The 22011-nt window shown below is 37.5% G+C and overlaps 1 protein-coding gene across 6 annotated transcripts in view; it reads right to left on the reverse strand.

The window, feature by feature from the left end:
• SCAPER (S-phase cyclin A associated protein in the ER) overlaps positions 1–22011 on the reverse strand; it is a 552134-nt gene that overhangs the window by 445564 nt on the left and 84559 nt on the right. For all 6 annotated transcript variants that reach the window (XM_038010211.2, XM_038010215.2, XM_038010212.2 and 3 more), the window contains one exon: positions 1832–1932. In XM_038010211.2, the coding sequence (XP_037866139.1) occupies positions 1832–1932 (101 nt within the window). The remainder of the gene's footprint in view (positions 1–1831; positions 1933–22011) is intronic.

Below are 22011 nucleotides of genomic sequence, written 5' to 3' on the forward strand. Positions count from 1 at the left end.
AAAGATGCCTTTTTTACTGGATAGTTTCACCCACTAAGATTGAACTAAGATTAAATCCAAGGCAAAGAGGCAGGATAGGCTATTCGCTCTGGAGGGGGGGGAAAAAAAGCAGCCTTGTAGCTCCATGTGACTTGGCAAGTTTACCAGAGTTTAGGAATTACTTAGATGTCTAAACTAAACTGCTATTTTGCCTTTGTACATAACCAAAATAATACTAAGTCCATCTGGTTATCTATCTCTGGAGTATCTAATACTCCTTACTGTTACTACCTTAATCTGAGTAGCCATCATCTCTAAACTACATTGCTGTATCTCAACCTTCCCACATGGCAGCCAAAATGATCTTTTCAAAACATAAATCTAATATGTCAATTCCCTACTTTAAAACCCTTTATTGGCTCAAAGTCAAATCTAAATCCCTTATTATTTCTACAGAGCTCTACACAATGTGGTCCTAGCCTAGCTCTCTAGGCTCATCTCATGCTACTCTCCCCTTGTTCTTTTCACTCCTGCCCTACTAAATTCCTTGATTACACTATGCTCCCTTCCACTTCAAAGACATCACACATGCTGTTAGCATTATCTCGAATTACTCTTTTCTCTTTGTCTAACTAACTCCTACTTAATAATTCTGTCCCAATTTAAATGTCACCTCCTCAGGTAAGCCTTCCTGGCTGGACTTAGCAAACTGGTTAAGGGTACTTTTTCTCATAGTCATAGAGAAAGCTGTATTTCTTCTTGATGACACCTGGCACATTTATACTTACTTAACATCAGTCTTTCCTATTAGAAATGCACTTAGTCCATCCAGGCTGCTACAACAAAATACCTTATGCCTGGGTAATTTATAAACAACAATAAGAAATTTATTTCTCACAGTTCTGGATGCTGGGAAGTACAAAATCAAGGTGCCAGCAGATTCAATGTCTGATACGAACTCTGTTCCTTATAAAGATCATCTTTTAGCTGTGTCCTCACATGGTGGAGGCGTAACAGCTCCCACTTCTTTTGTATGTCACTAATCCCATTCATTAATCCCATTCATCAGGGCTCCACTTTCCTGACTTAACTACCTCCTAAAGCCCCCACCTCTTAATACTATCACATTGGTGATTAAATTTCAACATATGAATTTTGGGAAGGCACATTCAGGCCATAGCACGTACTACATACTTCATGAGGGCAGGGACTGCATCTGTCCTCTTGATCACAAAGTCAGAGAGCTTGGCACACAGCACTCAGATACTATGTAGTGATTCCAAATGAATCTTTCTAAAGGAGCTTTGATCCCGTATTATTCCCCTAATCAAAAATCATCAATTTTCCTCATTGCCTAATACATTAAGAAGAAATACTGTATCTTTCCTTACTACTTGGACTTCGCACATGCCCTACACTTACACAGCTGTTTAAATGTATTCCCTTCACTGAAATGGCCAACCAGCTGATAAAATCCATCCCATCCTTCAAACAGTTCGAGATCCTCCTGAAATCTTCCCTGATCTATAATCCAAAATACATTTGTCCTTCTCTGAAGAACCATAATAGTCTTTTGCACTAAGTTCTATTTTTATCACACTCAGGCTATAGATTCCATGAGTAGTAAATGTGTCACATTCAACAAATCTCTGTACTGAATAAAGTGATAATACCCAATTAATACCCACTGATAAATATCCAATAAACATGTTATTTAATTGAATGAGAAATGCAGCACCTTTTAGATTTTTACAAGTTTCAAGTCAATATGAGGTTAACTTTATTGTCAGTTTCAATGATTGCTATTGAAACTGCTGGATGATAGGAATATTGAGACCAGAGAGCTCATTACCTGCTTTGAGCATCTGTCTTCTCTAGCTTTTCCTGAAGCTGAATCCAGTCAATCAATGCTTTGAAATCTCTTACATAGTTATCCAGCATCATTAGCACCTCCTAAAAGAAACAAAAAAACAAAAAAACATTGAATTCCACTCTGAGACTAAAACCTTTGAAGAAAAAAAGAGTGAACTTAAGAATTAGTAGTTTTTACATTATACTGTTCAATGAAAAAGCTGCATAAGTTACTGATATAGGTTTTATTTTTTCATTCTGTTTGGTAAGATAATAAGAAATATAACAGGTTGAAAGTCTAAAGACCAAGAAATGATATTCATGTTCCTTCTCAAAACCTCCCCCAATAGCCATCCTTTCAACCTTTTTATTATGAATTTTAATATACAGAAAAGTACACTAAATATAAATCCAGCTGCACACTTGCAGTCCCAGTCACTCCAGAGCCTGAGGCAGGAGAATTGCTTAAGCCCAGGAGTTCAAGACCAGCCTGGGCAAGATAATAAGACGCCATCTTTAAAGAATAATAATAATATTAAAAATTAGCAATGTTTTTCAAGTTTCGACCATCTGGTAGCATATATCAGTACTTCATTTCTTTTTATGGCTGAATGACTGCATGAATATAGTATATTTGTTTATTCATTTATCAGTTAATATTTGGGTTGTTTCTGCTTTTTGTTTATTATGAAAACTGCTGTTATAAAAATTTGTATCCAGGTTTTTCTGTGAACATGTTTTCAATTCTCTTGAGTATATACCTAGAAGTGGATTTGCTGAGTCATATAACTCTTAACTACCAAACTTTTTTCCACAGCTGCTGCATCATTTTACATTCCCAGCAGCAATTTATGAGAGTTCCATATTCTTCACATCCTTGCCAAAACTTGCTGCTTTCTGACTTTTTTATTCTAGTCATCCTAAATGAGTGTGAAGTGCTATCATTGGGAGTTATGTGCATTTCTCTGATGACTAATAACTTTGTGCTTTTCATGTACATTAGACATTTGCTTATTTTTTTTTTTTTTTTTTTTTTTTTGAGACGGAGTCTTGCTCTGTCACCCAGGCTGGAATGCAGTGGCGTGCTCTCTCAGCATCTCGGCTCCCTGCAACCTCCACCTCCCAGGTTCAAACGATTCTCCTGCTTCAGCCTCCCAAGTAGCTGGGATTACAGACAGGTGCCACCACGCCTGGCTAATTTTTTGTATTTTTAGTAGAGATGGAGTTTCACTGTGTTAGCCAGGATGGTCTCGATCTCCTGACCTCATGATCCACCTGCTTCGGCCTCCCAAAGTGCTGGGATTACAGGTGTGAGAGCCACTGCGCCCAGACGACATTTGTATATCTTAAAAGAAATGTCTATTCAAATCCTTTGCCCTTTTTTACTGAGTTATTTGTCCTTTTTATTGTTGAGCTGTAAAGTTCTTTATACATTCTAGATATTAGACCTTCATCAACCACATGGTTGACAAATATCTTGTCCCATTATGTGGGTAATTTTTCCATTTTATAGTATCTTTTGACACACAAAAGTTTTTAATTTTGATAAAGCTCAATTTATTTTTTCTCTGGCTTTGGGTGTCATAGTCCGAGGTCACAAAGATGTGTATGTTTTCTTCAAAGAGTGTTATACTTTCAGTTCTTACATTTAGGCTTTAAACTGTATTCAGTTAAGTTTTGTATACAGTGTGAGGTAAAAATCCAAATTCGTTTGTTGCATACAGATATCCAGGTGTCCTAACACCATTGTTGAAAATACTATTCTTTCCCCCATCAAATGGTTCTGGCACTCATGTCAAAAATCAAATTCATACACAGATGTATGAATTTATTCCAAGGATTTAAAATCTATTTCATTGATCCATATATCTATCCTACTGCCAGTACCACAGAATTTGATTATTGTGGTTTTGTACTAAGTTTTAAATTCAGGGGGTCTAGGTCCTCAAACTTTGTTATTTTTCAAGACTATTTTGGCTATCCTATATACTTGCATCCCCATATGAATTTAAGATCCACTTGTTCATTTCTGCCAAAAAGGGGGAAGGGAGCAATTGGAATGTTCTTAGGTATTGCATTGAATCTGGGTATCACTTTGGGAAATACAGCCACCTTAACACTATGAAGTCTTCTGTTCATGAATTTTGAATATCTTTTCCTTTAATTAGGTTTCTCTTATTTCTTACAATGATTTTTCATAGTTTCTTTCAATTATATTTTATAGTTTGTGTGTACATCTTGTACTACTTTAGTTAAATTTATGCCTAAACATTTTATTGTTTTTGATGTTATTTTAATGTAACTGCTTTCTTAATTTCATTTTTGGATTGTTTATTCCCAGTGTATAAAAATACAACTGATTTTTGAGTGTCCATCTTGTATCTTGTAATTTTGCTAAACTTGTTTATTAGCTCTAATAATTGGGGGGCAGGTGTCTTTTAGAGTTCTTTATATATAGAATCATGTCATCTGCAAGTACAGTTTTACTTCTTCCTTTCCATCTAGATGTTTTCTATTATGTTTTCTTGTCTAATTGCCCTGCCTAGAACCTTTAGTACAATATTGAGTGTAAGTGACAAGAAAAGACATCACTGTCTTGTTCCTGATCTTAGATGGGAAAGCTTTCAGTCTTACACTATTAAGCATGACATTAACTGTGGATTTTTCGTAGATACTCTTTATCAGATTACGGAATTTCCCTATTGAATGTTTTTATCATGAAATGGTATTGGCTTTTGTCAAATGCCTTTTCTCCACCAACTGAGATAATATGTGATCTTTTTCCATTCATTCTATTAATATATTCTATTATGTTTATTGATTTTCATATGCTCAACCACTCTTACCTTCCTGGACTAAATCCCACTGGGTCATGATGTTATAGACCTTTTCATGTACTGCTAGATTTGGTTTGCTATTACTTTGTTGAGAATTTTTATGTCTGTATTTGTAAAAAATATTGCTTAACTAACATTATTTTTAACTTCAGTGTTTAGAAGAATTCACTGGAAAAATCACTAAAGTTGGGAATTATTTGGGGGATGGGTATTTTTAATTATAAACTCAGTTAATAGTTACAAAGTCACATAGGTTTTCAATTACTTATGTCCGTTTTTATTGTTTTTCTAAGAATTAATACTTCTTGTGTAAACTTTCATTGTACAAAAGGAATCCCAGTTCTCCCACTATATGTGGTCCAACTTCACAGATAGCATCCCAACTTCCATGAATCCAAACAGAGAATTTTACATACCCAAATCACCTAGCTGACAGCAGAAGGGACTCAGTATTCTGAGTCTCCAGGGATCACAGAGAATAAAGAGGTGATTTTCAACACGTGTGTGAGCACTTCCAGCAGCTACCTCCCAGGGCACAGGAAAGAGAAAATGGGCCAAAACTACTAGCCCCCAGTTTCTCCACAGAAAGGGTTTGTCTGCACACTTTTCTAGCTGCAGCCTGAGGGTTTGGGCTTATAACTAGCCTGCATCTGGAAGCCAGTGGAGCAGGAAAACAACAGACTTTCAGAAGCCTCAAGGGGCTTTTGGGTACCTCCTGCCCCTTCTCCCCTTCATCCCCCCACCCACCCCCAGCCTTGCTCCAGCAATAAAACTAGGTCTGCAGATTTTCCCTGGAAGGAGTTTGCATGTACATGGCATGCCCCAACTTTTACAGCTCCCACCCAAAGGACTGGCTCCTAAATCACCTAGCCCTGGGAGTTGAGGCTCTGCATTTGTGAATCTCCCTAAACTACAAAGAGCAAAGAGCTGCTTTTTAAACAGGTAGAGTTCCAGCAGACAGCCTCCCAAGGTCAGCACTGAGCTAAAAAGCAAAAACTCCTGACTCCCAGTTTCTCCCTAAAGGAGACTGACTACATACCTAAAGTCCTGACTTCTCCAGCTGCTACCTGTAGATCAGGCCATTACTTAGCCTCCATCTGGGAACTGAAACTGCAGGAAATTAGCAGTCTTCTGGGACCATAAATATGCATGTGGGGACTATCCACAACTTCACCTGCTGGCATGCTCCAGAGATAAAGCCAAGTCTCCAGTTAACCTGCCTATCTCCAAGAGAAGATAGATTAGGCATCTGCCAGGCCCCTGGGAGCAACAAAGTACAAAGCAATGGGTCAAAAGACTGTGCAGTCTGAACAAGAATATGGCATCACTGCGGATCCTCTCCCCAGCTTAAACAAAATGAGAGAAAAACTCCAGCTCCTAGCTACTCCCTGAGAAACGAGAAACTGGAACACACATTTAATACCCCCAACTTTTCCAGCTGGATCTTGAGAGATGGATTTCTAACTTGCTTGTCTCAGGATACTAACAGGACTTGGCATACCCTAATCTGGGGGCCACTAAGAACAAAGACTGCAGTTTAGATCAGCACAAAGGTTTGAGAAGCACCTAGAATAACTAGCTGAACTGACAGGTAAGATCCATCTCCTACCCAAGGCCAGTATGACAAGACTAGGAAAGGCAGTTGCCTTACCTAATGCACAGAAACAAACACTAAGGGTCAAAGAAAATGAAGAAACAGGTATATAAGTTCCAAATAAAAGAGTAAGATAAACCTCCAGAAACTGATCCTAATTAACTGCCAATATGTGACTTATCACATAGAGAACTCAAAAGAACAGTCATAAAGAAGTTCATCAAGGTCTGATGGAGTAATGCATAAAACTAGCTAAAAATTTCTGCCAAGGGACAGAAAATACAAAAAGTACCAAACAGAAATCATATAGCTGAAGAATATAATACTCAACTGAAAATTTTAATATAGGGGTTAAACGGCAGACTAGATTAAGCAGAAGAATGATCAGGAACTCTAAGACAGGTCATCAGAAATCATTTAAGATGAGGAACAAAAGGAAAAAATGAAAAAGAGTAAAGAAAGCTAAAGGGACTTACAGAGCAGCATCAAGCAGAACTAAATATGCATTATTGGAATTAGAAAAGAAGAGGAGAAAGTGACAGAAGGCTTATTTAAAGTAATGATGGTTGAAAACTTCCCAAACCTGGGAGACGAACTAGAAATCAAAATCCAGAAAGCCCAAGTAACAAACTAGATGAATCCAGAGATATCTACACTGAGACACATTATAATCAAATTGTCAAAAGTTAAAGGCAAAGACAGAATTATGAAAGCAGTAAAACAAAAGTTACTTATTACACACACAGGGGCCCCCATAACACTATCAGTAGATTTTTAGCAGAAACGTTGCAACCCACAAAGGCTGAAATGATAAATTCAAAGTACTGAACAAAAAAGAAAGTGTCAACCAAAAAAATTATACCCAGAAAATCTGTCCTTCAAAAATAAATTAGTGATAAAAACTTTCAAAGACCAAAAAAAGCTGAGGGAGTTAATTACTACTATACCGGATTTACGAGAAAAGCCAAAATGGTTGTTCACATTGAAATAAAAAGAAACTAAACACCAACATGAAAGCATAAGTAAGAAATTCACTGGAAAACGAAATATATAAAGAATAAAAGAACATTTTATGACTATAACAGTGGTGGGCATATCAATTATAATCCTATTATAAAAGATAAGAGATAAAAGTATTAAAAATATTTATGGAGGGGCGGAGCAAGATGGGCGAATAGGAACACCTTCAGTCTCCAGCTCCCAGCGCGAGCGACACAGAAGACAGGTGATTTCTGCATTTTCAACTGAGGTGCTGGGTTCATCTCACTAGGGAGTGCCGGACAATCGGTGCTGGTCAGCTGCTGCAGCCCGACCAACAAGAGCTGAAGCAGGACGAGGCATCGCCTCACCTGGGAAGTACAAGGGGGAATCCCTTTTCCTAGCCAGGGGAACTGAGACACACAACACCTGGAAAATCGGGTAACTCCCACCCCAATACTGCGCTTTACCAAGGGTCTTAGCAAACGGGCACACTAGGAGATTATATTCCACACCTGGCGGGGAGGGTCCCATGCCCACGGAGCCTCCCTCATTGCTAGCACAGCAGTCTGCAATCTAACCTCAAGGGAGCAGCAAGGCTGGGGGAGGGGCGCCCGCCATTACTGAGGCTTAAGTAGGTAAACGAAGTCACCAGGAAGCTCGAACTGGTGGAGCCCACCTCAGTTCAAGGAGGCCTGCCTGTTGCTGTAGACTCCACCTCTGGGTGGAGTGTGACAGCTGACTGACAGCTTTTAAGAGAGCAGTGGATCTCCCAGCACGGAGGTTGAGATCTGAGAACAGATAGGTTGCCTGCTCAAGTGGGTCCCTGACCCCTGAGTGGCGTAACTGGGAGACATCCCCCACTAGGTGCAGACTAACACCTCACACCTCACATGGTGGGGTATACCCCTGAGACGAAGCTTCCAAAGCAAGAATCAGACAGCAGCACTCGCTGTTCAGCAATATTTTGTCTTCTGCAGCCTCTGCTGCTGATACCCAGGCAAACAGGGTCTGGAGTGGACCTCAAGCAATCTCCAACAGACCTACAGCTGAGGGTCCTGACTGTTAGAAGGAAAACTTACAAACAGGAAGGACACCCACACCAAAACCCCATCAGTACATCACCATCATCAAAGATCAGAGGCAGATAAAACCACAAAGATGGGGAAAAAGCAGGGCAGAAAAGCTGGAATTTCAAAAAATAAGAGCGCATCTCCCTCTGCAAAGGAACGCAGCTCATCAAAGCTGGACGGAGAATGACTTTGACGAGATGAGAGAAGAAGGCTCCAGTCCACCAAACTTCTCAGAGCTAAAGAAAGAATTACGTACCCAGCACAAAGAAACTAAAAATCTTGAAAAAAGAGTGGAAGAATTGATAACCAGAATAATTAATGCAGAGAAGGCCATAAACGAACAGACAGAGATGAAAACCATGACACGAGAAATATGTGACAAATGCACAAGCTTCAGTAACTGACTCGATCAACTGGAAGAAAGAGTATCAGCGATTGAGGATCAAATGAATGAAAGAAAGCGAGAAGAGAAATCTAAAGAAAAAAGAAAAAGAAATGAACAAAGCCTGCAAGAAGTATGAGATTATGTAAAAAGACCAAATCTACGTCTGATTGGGGTGCCTGAAAGTGGGGGGGGAAATGGAACCAAGTTGGAAAACACTTCAAGATATCATCCACGCGAACTTCCCCAACCTAGTAGGGCAGGACAACATTCAAATTCAGGAAATACAGAGAACGCCACAAAGATACTCCTCGAGAAGAGCAACTTCAAGGCACATAATTGCCAGATCCACAGAAGTTGAAATGAAGGAAAAAATCTTAAGGGCAGCCAGAGAGAAAGGTCGGGTTACCCACAAAGGGAAGCCCATCAGACTAACAGCGGATCTCTCGGCAGAAACTCTACAAGCCAGAAGAGAGTGGGGGCCAATATTCAACATTCTTAAAGAAAAGAATTTTCAACCCAGAATTTTATATCCAGCCAAACTAAGTTTCATAAGTGAAGGAGAAATAAAATCCTTTACAGATAAGCAAATGCTTAGAGATTTTGTCACCACCAGGCCTGCCTTACAAGAGACCCTGAAGGAAGCACTAAACATGGAAGGAACAACCGGTACCAGCCATTGCAAAAACATGCCAAAATGTAAAGACCATCGAGGCTAGGAAGAAACTGCATCAACTAACAAGCAAAATAACCAGTTAATATCATAATGGCAGGATCAAGTTCACACATAAAAATATTAACCTTAAATGTAAATGGACTAAATGCTCCAATTAAAAGACACAGACTGGCAAACTGGATAAAGAGTCAAGACCCATCAGTTTGCTGTATTCAGGAGACCCATCTGACATGCAGAGATACACATAGGCTCAAAATAAAGGGATGGAGGAAGATCTACCAAGCAAATGGAGAACAAAAAAAGCAGGGGTTGCAATACTAGTCTCTGATAAAACAGACTTTAAACCATCAAAGATCAAAAAAGACAAAGAAGACCATTACATAATGGTAAAGGGATCAATTCAACAAGAAGAGCTAACTATCCTAAATATATATGCACCCAATACAGGAGCACCCAGATTCATACAACAAGTCCTTAGAAACTTACAAGAGACTTAGACTCCCACTCAATAATAATGGGAGACTTTAACACCCCACTGTCAATATTAGACAGACCAACAAGACAGAAAGCTAACAAGGATATCCAGGAATTGAACTCATCTCTGCAGCAAGCAGACCTAATAGACATCTACAGAACTCTCCACCCCAAATCAACAGAATATACATTCTTCTCAGCATCACATCACACTTATTCCAAAATTGACCACATAGTTGGAAGTAAAGCACTCCTCAGCAAATATAAAAGAATGGAAATGATAACAAACTGTTTCTTAGACCTCAGTGCAATCAAACTAGAACTCAGGATTAAGAAACTCACTCAAAACCACTCAACTACATGGAAACTGAACAACCTGCTCCTGAATGACTACCAGCTAGATAATGAAATGAAGGCAGAAATAAAGATGTTCTTTGAAACCAATGAGAACAAAGACACAAAATACCGGAATCCCTGGGACACATTTAAAGCAGTGTGTAGAGGGAAATTTATACCACTAAATGCCCACAAGAGAAAACTGGAAAGATCTAAAATCTGCACCCTGACATCACAATTAAAGAACTAGAGAAGCAAGAGCAAATATATTCAAAAGCTAGCAGAAGGCAAGAAATAACTAAGATCAGAGCAGAAGTGAAGGAGAGAGAGACACACAAAAAACCCTTCAAAAAATCAATGAATCTAGGAGCTGGTTTTTTTTTTAGAATGTCAACAAAATTGATAGACCACTAGCAAGACTAATAAAGAAGAAAAGAGAGAAGAATCAAATAGATGCAATAAAAAAATGATAAAGGGGATATCACCACCGACCCCACAGAAATACAAGCTACCATCAGAGAATACTATAACCACCTCTATGCAAATAAACTAGAAAATCTAGAAGAAATGGATAAATTCATGGACACATACACTCTTCCAAGACTAAACCAGGAAGAAGTTGAATCCCTGAATAGACCAATAACAGGCTCTGAAATTGAGGCAATAATTAATAGCCTACCAACCAAAAAAAGTCCAGGACCAGACAGATTCACAGCCGAATTCTATCAGAGGTACAAGGAGGAGCTGGTACCATTCCTTCTGAAACTATTCCAATCAACAGAAAACCAGGGAATCCTCCCTAACTCATTTTATTAGGCCAGCATCATCCTGATACCAAAGCCTGGCAGAGACACAACAAAAAAAGAGAATTTTGAACCAATATCCCTGATGAACATCGATGCAAAAATCCTCAGTAAAATACTGGCAAACTGTATGCAGCAGCCCATCAAAAAGCTTATTCACCCAAATCAGCTTCATCCCTGGAATGCAAGGCTGGTTCAACATACACAAATCAATAAACGTAATCCAGCATATAAACAGAACCAAAGATAAAAACCACATGATTATCTCAAGAGATGCAGAAAGGGCCTTAGACAAAATTCAACAGCACCTCATGCTAAAAACTGTCAATAAATTCGGTTCTGATGGAACATATCTCAAAACAATAAGAGCTATTTATGAAAAATCCACAGCCAAGATCATACTGAATGGGCAAAAACTGGAAGCATTCCCTTTGAAAACTGGCACAAGACAGGGATGCCCTCTCTCACTGCTCCTATTCAACACAGTGTTGGAAGTTCTGGCCAGGGCAATCAGGCAGGAGAAAGAAATAAAGGGTATTCAGTTAGGAAAAGAAGAAGTCAAATTGTCCCTGTTTGCAGATGACATGATTGTATATTTAGAAAACTCCATCATCTCAGCCCAAAATCTCCTTAAGCTGATAAGAAACTTCAGCAAAGTCTCAGGATACAAAATCAATGTGCAAAAATCACAAGCATTCTTATACATCAATAAGACAAACAGAGAGCCAAATCATGAGTGAACTCCCATTCACAATTGCTTCAGATAGAATACAATACCTACGAATCCAACTTACAAGGGATGTGAAGGACCTCTTCAAGGAGAACTACAAATCACTGCTCAATGAAATAAAAGACACAAACAAATGGAAGAACATTCCATGCTCATGGACAGAAAGAATCAATATCGTGAAAATGGCCATACTGCCCAAGGTAATTTGTAGATTTAATGCCATTCCCATTAAGCTACCAATGACTTTCTTCACAGAATTGGAATAAACTACTTTAAAGTCCATATGTAACCAAAAAAGAGCCTGCATTGCCAAGACAATCCTAATCAAAAAGAACAAAGCTGGAGGCATCACGCTACCTGACTTCAAACTATGCTACAAGGCTACAATAACCAAAACAGCATGGTACTGGTACCAAAACAGAGATATAGACCAAAGAAACAGAACAGAGCCCTAAGAAATAATACCACACATCTATAATATCTGATCTCTGACAAACCTGACAAAAACAAGAAATGGGGAAAGGATTCCCTATTTAATAAATGGTGCTGGGAAAACTGGCTAGCCATATGTAGAAAGCTGAAATTGGATCCCTTCCTTTCACCTTATACGAAAATTAATTCAGGATGGATTAGAGACTTAAATGTTAGACCTAAAACCATAAAAACCCTCGAAGAAAACCTAGGCAATACCGTTCGGCAAGGACTTCATGACTAAAACACCAAAAGAAACAGCAACAAAAGCCAAAACTGACAAATGGGATCTCATTAAACTAAAGAGCTTCTGCACAGCAAAAGAAACTACCATCAGAGTGAACAGGCAGCCTACAGAATGGGAGAAAATTTTTGCAATCTACTTATCCGACAAAGGGCTAATACCCAAAACCTACAAAGAACTCAAACAAATTTACAAGAAAAGAAAGAAACAACCCCATCAAAAAGTGGGCGAAGGATATGAACAGACACTTCTCAAAAGAAGACATTTATGCAGCCAACAGACACATGAAAAAATGCTCATCACTGGCCATCAGAGAAATGCACATCAAAACCACAATGAGATACCATCTCACACCAGTTAGAATGGCAATCATTAAAAAGTCAGGAAACCACAGGTGCTGGAGAGGATGTGGAGAAATAGGAACACTTTTACACTGCTGGTGGGACTGTAAACTAGTTCAACCATTGTGGAAGACAGTGTGGCGATTCCTCAAGGATCTAGAACTAGAAATACCATTTGACCCAGTGATCCCATTACTGGGTATATACCCAAAGGATTATAAATTATGCTGCTATAAAGACACATGCACATATATGTTTATTGTGGCAATATTCACAATAGCAAAGACTTGGAATCAACCTAAATGTCCATCAATGATAGACTGGATTAAGAAAATATGGCACATATACACCATGGAATACTATGCAGCCATCAAAAAGGATGAGTTTGTGTCCTTTGTAGGGACATGGATGCAGCTGGAAACCATCATTCTCAGCAAACTATCACAAGAACAGAAAACCAAACACCGCATGTTCTCAGTCATAGGTGGGAACTGAACAATGAGAACACTTGGACACAGGAAGGGGAATATCCCACACCAGGGCCTATAATAGGGTGGAGGTCGGGGGGAGGGATAGCATTAGGAGATATATCTAATGTAAATGACGAGTTAATGGGTACAGTACCCCAACATGGCACATATATACACATGTAACAAACCTGCACATTGTGCACATGTACCCTAGAACTTAAAGTATAATAGAAAAAATTTTTAAAAATAAATTAAATTACATTAAATTAAAAATATATATGTTTTACATAAGCACCCTGGTAACCACAAAGAAAATGCCTAAACAAGTTACACAAAAGAAAGAGGAAGGAATCAAAATCTAGCGATACAAAAAAAAACCACACACACACAAAAGAAGAGAACAAGTGAGAAAAAGGACAAAAATATCGTAAGACAAACACAAAACAGTTAATTAAAATGTAGTAATAAATCCTTATCAATAACTATTTTAAATGTAAACAAACTAAACTCCCTGATAAAAAAGATACAGTGTGACTGAATGGTTACAAAACAAGCTATATGCTATCTACAAGAAGCCCCTTAAGATTCAAGAACACAAAGAGACAAAGTGAAAAAGATGGAAAAAGATATTGTAAGCAAATGGAAACCAAAAGAAAGTAGAAATGGCTAAATTATCAAAGTAGAATGTAAGGAAAAAGCTGTCTCCAGAGAAATGAAGGTCCTTACATAACAATAAAAGGGTCAATTCAACAGGAAGACACAATTTTAAGTATATTTGCACCTAACATCAAAGTACTTAATAAAGCACATACTGATGGATCTGAAAGAAGAAACTGACAGCAATTCAATAATAGAAGACTTCAGTGTCTCACTTTCAATAATAGATAGAATTTACAAAAAAAAAAATCAAAAAGGAACACCACAAACCAAATAAACTTAGCAAACATAGAATTAGCAGTAAAATACACATTTTTCTCAAGTGCACACAGAACATTCTTCAGGACAGATCGCAAAGCAAGTTAGGTCGCAAAAAAGTCTTAACAAATTAAAATCATACCAAGTATGTCTTCCAACCACAACTGAATAAAACTAGAAATCAATAATAGCAAGGAAAAAAAAGGCAGTGAGGAGTCACAGAAATATGGAAATTAAATGAGACACTCTTGAACCACTGGGGCAAAAAAGAAACCAAAAGAAAATTTTTAAAATATCTTAAAAATAAATAAAAAGAGAACTTACAAAAACATGTGATGCAGCAAAGCAGTATAAAAAGGTGGTTTGTAGCTATAAGTACCTATATTGAAGAAGAAGAAATCTCTCAAATAAACAACCTAACTTTACAACTCAAGAAACTAGGATAAAAACAAACTAAACCCAAAGTTAGCAGAAGGAAGAAAATAATATAGATAACAATAGAAATAAAGCAAATATAGAAAAACATCAATAGCCAGGCATGATGGCTCACGCCTGTAATCCTAACACTTTGGGAGCCCGAGGCAGGCAGATCACTTGAGGTCAGGAGTTCGAGACCAACCTGGCCAATATGGTGAAACCATGTCTCTATTAAAAATACAAAAATTAGCCAGACGCGGTGGCAGGTACCTGTAATCCCAGCTACTCAGGAGGCTGAGGTGGGCGAATCACTTGAATCTGGGAGGCAGAAGTTGCAGTGAGCCAAGATTGTGCACCCCAGCCTGGGTAACAAAGCAAGACTCCGTCTCAAGAAAAAATACAAAAAACAAAAATTAGCTGGACATGGTGCCATGCACCTGTAATTCCAGCTATTCGGGAGGCTGAGCACGAGAGTCACTTGAACCTAGGAGGCAGAGGTTGCAGTGAGCCACAACTGTGCCACTGCACTCCAGCCTGGGTGATGGAATGAGACTCTGTCTCAAAAAAAAAAAAAAAAAAAGAAAGAAAAAAAGAAAAGAAAAAGAAAGAAAGAAAGAAAAACATCAATAAAACAAAGAGTTGGTTGTATTTTTTAAAATGGCAAAACCTTAGGGTGAAAAAAAAGAGATGACTCATCAGAAATGTAAAAAGGGACATTACAACAGATGCCTTGAAAATATAAAAGATCATAAGAGTTGATTATGAACAATTGTATACCAATACATATATAACCTAAAGGAAATGGATATGTTCCTAGAAACATACAACATGTGAAAGTTGAATTAAGAAGAAACAGAAAGTCTAAACATGCCAGTAACAAAATGACTGAAATAGTAATCAAAAACTTCCCAATGAAGAAAAGTCCAAAACCAGGTATCTTCAGGGCCGAATTCTACCAAACATTCAAAAAAATTAGTATCAATCCTTCTTAAATACTTCCAGGAAAAAAAAAAAAGTTAAGGGAAGAGTTTCAGTTTCATACCTGAGATCAATTTCATCCTGATATCAAAGTCAGAAAAAGATAACACAAAAAAATGATGAATATACATGCAAAAATTCTCAATACTAGGGAACCAAATTCAACAATACATCAAAAAGATAATATACCATAACCAAATGAGATTAATCCCTGAGCTGCAAGGATGGTTCAACACATGCAAATCAATCAATGAGATACAACACATTAGCACGATGATAGGCAAGAAAGCATATAATCATCTCAAAAGAGGCAGAAAAAACATCTGGCAGAGTTCAATATCCTTTCACCTAAAAAAAAAAACTCAATAAAATAGGTATAGAAGGAAATTTCCTCAATATAGTAGAAGTCATATATGAAAAACGAACAGCTAACATCATAATCAGTAGTGATCAATATCAACATGATAAACACTTTTCATCTAAGATCTAGTACCAGGCAAGGATGCCCACTCTGCCACTTCTAGTCAATGTAGTACTGAAAGTACTAGCAAGAGCAATCGGACAAAAACAAACAACCAAACAAACAAAAAGCATTCAAGTCAGAAATAATGAAGTAAAATTATCCATGGTTGCAGATGAATTGATTATATATGCAGGAAAATGCTACAGGTGTCACACACACCTGTAGCAGAACTTCTAAATGAAAAGTAGCAGGATATAAAAATCAACATTCAAAAAATCTGCTGCATTTCTTTACATCAACAACAATCTACGTTAAAAATAAATTTTCAAAATCCTGTTTATAACAGCATCAAATAATCAAATACTTAGGAATAAATATAATATAACCAAGGAAGTGAAAGATCTGTACACTGAAAACTATAACACATTGATTAAAGAAACTGAAGATGCAAAAAAACAGAAAGCTATTCCTTGTTTATGGGTTGTAAAAATTAATACTTTTAAAACATTCATACAGTCTGGGTGCAGTCACTCACACCTGTAATCCTAGCACTTTGGGAGGCCGAGGCAGGCAGATTACTTGAGGTCAGGAGTTCGAGATCGGCCTGGCCAACATGGTGAAACCCCGTCTCTACTAAAAATACAAAAATTAGCTGGGCATGGTGCCAGGTGCCTATAATCCTAAATACCTGGGAGGCTGAGGCAGGAGAATCGTTTCAACCCAGGAGGTGGAGGCTGAAGTGAGCTGAGAACACGCCACTGCACTCCAGCCTGGGCGACAGGGTAAGACTCCATCACAAAAAAAGAAAAAAGAAAAAAGAAAAAAAAATTCATACTATCCAAAGTGACATGCTCAATGCAATCACTACCAAATTGTACTGGCATTCTTCAGAGAAATAGAAAAAACAATGCTAAAATTTATATGGAACTACAAAAAACTTTAAATAGCCAAAGCAATGTGGAGAGAGAAAAATTAAATTGGAGGCATCACATTTCCTGACTGTAAATTATACTACAAACCAATAGTAATCTAAACTGTAATGACAGGCATACAGACATGAAGACCAACAGAACAATGAAACATAACAGAAAGCCCGGAAATAAACCCAAGTATATATGGTCAACTAATTTTCAACAAGGCCACCAAGAAAACACAATGAGAAAAGGATAAACTCTTCAATAGTGTTGGGAAAACTGAATAACCACATGTAAAAGAAGGAAACTAGACCCTTATCTTACACCATACACAACAACAAACTCAAAATGGATTAAAGACGTAAACATGAGACCTGAAACTATAAAACTTCTAGAAGAAAACAAAAGGAAAAGTTCCTTATTAGTGACCTCAAAAATATATTTTTTGGTATCACACCAAAAACTCATGCAACAAAAGCAAAAATATCCAAGTGAGACTACATCAAAATGAAAACTTTCCTACAAATAAAAAGAAAACATTTAACAGAATGAAAAAGCAGGCTACAGATTGAGAAAAATATTTGCAAACCCTGTATATGAAAGGGGTTAATATCCAAACTACATAAGGAACTCACACAATTCAGTAACAAGAAACAAATAACTGATTTAAAAATGGCCAAAGAACCTGAAGCAGCTTTTTTCCAAAGAAAACATAAAAATGGCTAACAAGCATAAGAAAAAGTCCTCAACGTCAATAATCATCATGGAAATGCAAATTAAAACCACAATAAGATACCACCTCACATCTGTTAAAACAGCTATTATCAAAAAGATAAGAGATAACAACTGTTGGCCAGGGTATGAAGAAAACTCTTGTACACTATTTCTGGAAATGTAAACTGGTACAACCATTATGGAAAACAGTATGAAAGTTTCTCAAAAAATTAAAAATACAACTACCATATGACCCAAAAATCCCTCTTCTGAGTATATATCCAAAGAAAATGAAATCAGCACCTCATACAGACATCTGCACTCCTATATTTATTTGCAGCATTATTCACAATAGCCAAGATATGGAAACAACCTTAAGTGTCCACCAATGGATAAATGTGTAAAGAAACTGTGGTGTATATATACATACACACACATACAGTCAAGCATCACTTAACAACAGAGATTTACTGAGAAATGCATTGTTAGGCAATTTCATCATTGTGCGACCATCAGAGCGTACTTACAAAAACCTGAATGGTATAGCCTACTACACACCTAAGTTATATGGTATGCCCTATTGCTCCTAGGCTACAAACCTGTAGAGCAGGAACCTGACCCGCACAACAGGAGGTGAGCAGTGGGCCAGTAAGCATTACCACCTGAGCCCCACCTCCTGTCAGATTAGGAGCAGCATTAGATTCTCACAGGAGTACAAACCCTATTGTGAGCTGCACATCTGAAGGATCCAGGTTGAGTGCTCCTTATGACAGTCTAATGCCTGATCATCTGAGGTGGAAGAGTTTCTTCCTGAACTATTCCTACCACACAGATCTCAGTCCGTTGAAACACTGTCTTCCACAAAACCGGTCTCTGGTGCCAAAAAGGTTGGGGACTACTGCTATACAGCATGTTACTATACTGAATACCACAGGAAAGAGTAACACAATGTTAAGTATTTGTGCATCTAAACACAGAAAATGTACAGTAAAAATATGCTGTAAAATAGTTTTTAAATGATACACCTGTAGCATTTACCATGAATGGAGTTTACAGGACTGAAAGTTGCTCTGGGTAAGGGAGGGTTAGGGAGGAAGTAAAAGAGAGAATGGTGAGTGAAGGCCTAGGACATTACTGCACACTGCTGAGACTTCATAAACTATACATTTAGACTATACAAAATCCATACAAAAATTTTCTGTCTTCCTAATAAATTAACCTTAGCTTACTACAATATTTTTACTTTATAAACCTTTTAGTATTTTTTAAACTCTGACATTTGTAATAACACTTAGCATAAAACACATACACATTGTACAATTGTACAAAAACATCTTTATAAGCTCATTCTATAAGCTTTTTTCTATCTAACATTTTTTTCCTTTTTAACCTTTTTTGTTAAAAATGAAGACACAAACACACACATTAGCCTAGGCCTACACAGGATCAGGATCTTCCACCTCCACATATTGTCCCACTGCAAGGTCTTCAAGAGCAAGAAAATAACACGTATGGAGCCATCGTCTCCTGATGACAATGGTTTATCCTGGAATACCACCTAAGGACCTATCAAAGTCTGTTTTACAGTTAACTTTCTTTTTGTAAGTAGAAGGAATACATTCTAAAATAACAATAAATAGTATAAAAATACATAAGCCAGTAACGTAATTTATTATCATCATCAAGTACTGTGTACTGTACACAACTGTATGCACTATACTTTCATGCAACTGGTAGCATGATAGGGTTGTTTCTATCAGCATCATCACAAACACTGAGTAATACATTGTGCTATAACATTAAGACAGCCATATCACTAGGTGACAAGAATCTTTCAGGTCCATTATAATCTTACGAAACCACCATTGTATATGTGGTCAGCTGTTGACTGAAATACTATTATGCAGCACATGACTGTACAATGAAATATTATTTCACCTTTAAAAAGGAGATCCTGACATTTGCAACAATATGAATAAACCTCGAGGACATCGAGGACATCGTGCTAAGTGAAATAAGCCAGACCTAGAAAGAAAAATAGTGTATGATCTCATTTATACATATATATATAATCTAAACAAAGTTGAATACGTAGAAAGAGAGGGATGATCAGTGGGTGGTTAACAAAGTCAGGGGGAGGAAGGAAATAGGGAGATGTAGATTAAAGGATAAAAACTTCTAATTAGGTAGGATGAACAGGTCTACAAATCTAATATACAACATGAGGGCACTAGTTAATAATAATGTATTGTATACTAAAAATTCACTAAAAGAGTAGTTTTGGTACTCTTACCACACACAAAAAGGTAACTCTGTGAGGTGATAGATATGTTCATTTGCTAGACTGCATTAATCATTTCACTACATATATGTATGTTAAAACATGTTATAAATCTCAAATATATATAACAAATATATATGTAAATAAACAGAGTACCATTTACATTAACACCCCAAAATATGAAATACTTAGGTATAAATCTAACAAAATACGTATAAGATCTATATTAGGAAAATAACAAAACTCTGATAAAAAAATTTAAAAACTAAATAAATGGAAAGATAATCCATGGATAGGATGACTCAATATTGTCAAAATGTCAGTCACTTATTTCAAACCTGATTTATAAATTCAATGCAATCTCAATCAAAATCCCAGCAAGTTAAGCTGATTCTAAAGTTTATATGCAGAAGCAAAAGACTCAGTAGAGCCAATACAATTTTGAAGAACAAAGCTGGTGGACTAACACTACCCAATGTCAAGATATACTAAAAAGCTATAGTAATCAAGATGGGTGGTAATAGGATAAAACACCAATAGGCCAATGGAACAGAACAAAGAGCTCAGAAATAGACCCACATAAATACAATCAGCTGATCTTTGACTAAAGTACAAAGGCTAGAATAAATGGGACATCACATGCAAAAAATAATGAATCTAGACACAGACCTTACAACCTTCACAAAAATTAACTCAAACTGGATCCTAGACCTAAATGTAAAATACAAAACTATACTACTCCTAAAGTATAACTCACAGGGAAAAAAACCTAGATGGTCTTGGATGCAATAATGAATTGTTAGATACAACACCAAAGGCACAATCCATGAATGAAAAAATTGATAAGCTGGACTTCATTAAAATCAAAAACTTCTGCTCTATAAAAGACAATATTGAGAGAATAAGACAAGCCACAGACAGGGAGAAAATATTTGCAAAAGACATATGAGAGACACTGTTATCCGAAACATACAAAAAAACTCTTAAAACTCAACAATAAGAATCTGATTAAATAATAAGCCAAAGTCCTTAACAGACACTTCACCAAAGAAGATATACAAATGGAAAATAAACATATGAAAACATGCTCCACATCATAAGTCATCAGGGAAATGCAGATTAAAATAACAATGAGATATTATTACACTCCTATTAGCACGACCAAAATCCAGAAAACTGACAACAGCAAATGCTGACGAGGATGTAGAGCAACGGGAACACTCTTTTATTGCAGTGGGAGTGCATAATGGTACAACTACTTTGGAAGACAGTCTGGCAGTTTCTTACAAAACTAAACCTTCTCTTACCATGTGATCCAGCAACTGCACTCCTAGTAAATACCCAAAGGCATTTAAAAACTTACATCCACACAAAAAGCTGCACACAGATGTGTACAGCAACTTTATTCATAATTGACAAAACTTGGAGGCCACCAAGATGTTCTTCAGTACGTGAATGAATAAATAAACTGTGGTACATCCAGAAAATGAAACACTGTTCACGGCTAAAAAGAATGATCTATCAAAGTATTTTAAAACATGGCGGGGGTCAAGCAAGGTGGCTCATGCCTATAATCCCAGCACTTCGGGAGGCCAGTGCGGAGAGATCACTTGAGCGCAGGAGTTCGAGACAAGCCTGAGGAACATGGCAAAACTCCATCTCTACAAAAAAATACAGAAAATTAGCCAGGCATAGTGGTGCATGCCTGCAGTCCCAGCTACTAGAGAGGCTGAGGTGGGGGAATCACTTGAGTCTGGGAAGTTGAGGCTGCAGTGAGCTCTGATCAAGCCACTACACTCCAGCCTGGGTGACAGGGCGAGACCTTGTCTCAAAACAAAACAAAACAAAACAAAACACCACAGTGGGGCCGGGCACAGTGGCTCACACCTGTAATCACGGCACTTTGGGAGGCCAAGGTAGCAGGACTGCTTGAGCCCAGGAGTTGAAGACCAGCCTGGGCAACATAGTGAGACTTCATCCCTACTAAAAATTTTTTAAAAATTAGTCAGTCATGGTGCCACATGACTGTAGTCCCAGCTACTCAGGAGGCTGAGGAGGGAGAATTTCTTGAAACCAGGAATTTGAAGCCA

This window comes from Chlorocebus sabaeus, chromosome 26 (assembly GCF_047675955.1).
Source record: "Chlorocebus sabaeus isolate Y175 chromosome 26, mChlSab1.0.hap1, whole genome shotgun sequence".
Taxonomy (NCBI): Eukaryota; Metazoa; Chordata; class Mammalia; order Primates; family Cercopithecidae; genus Chlorocebus; species Chlorocebus sabaeus.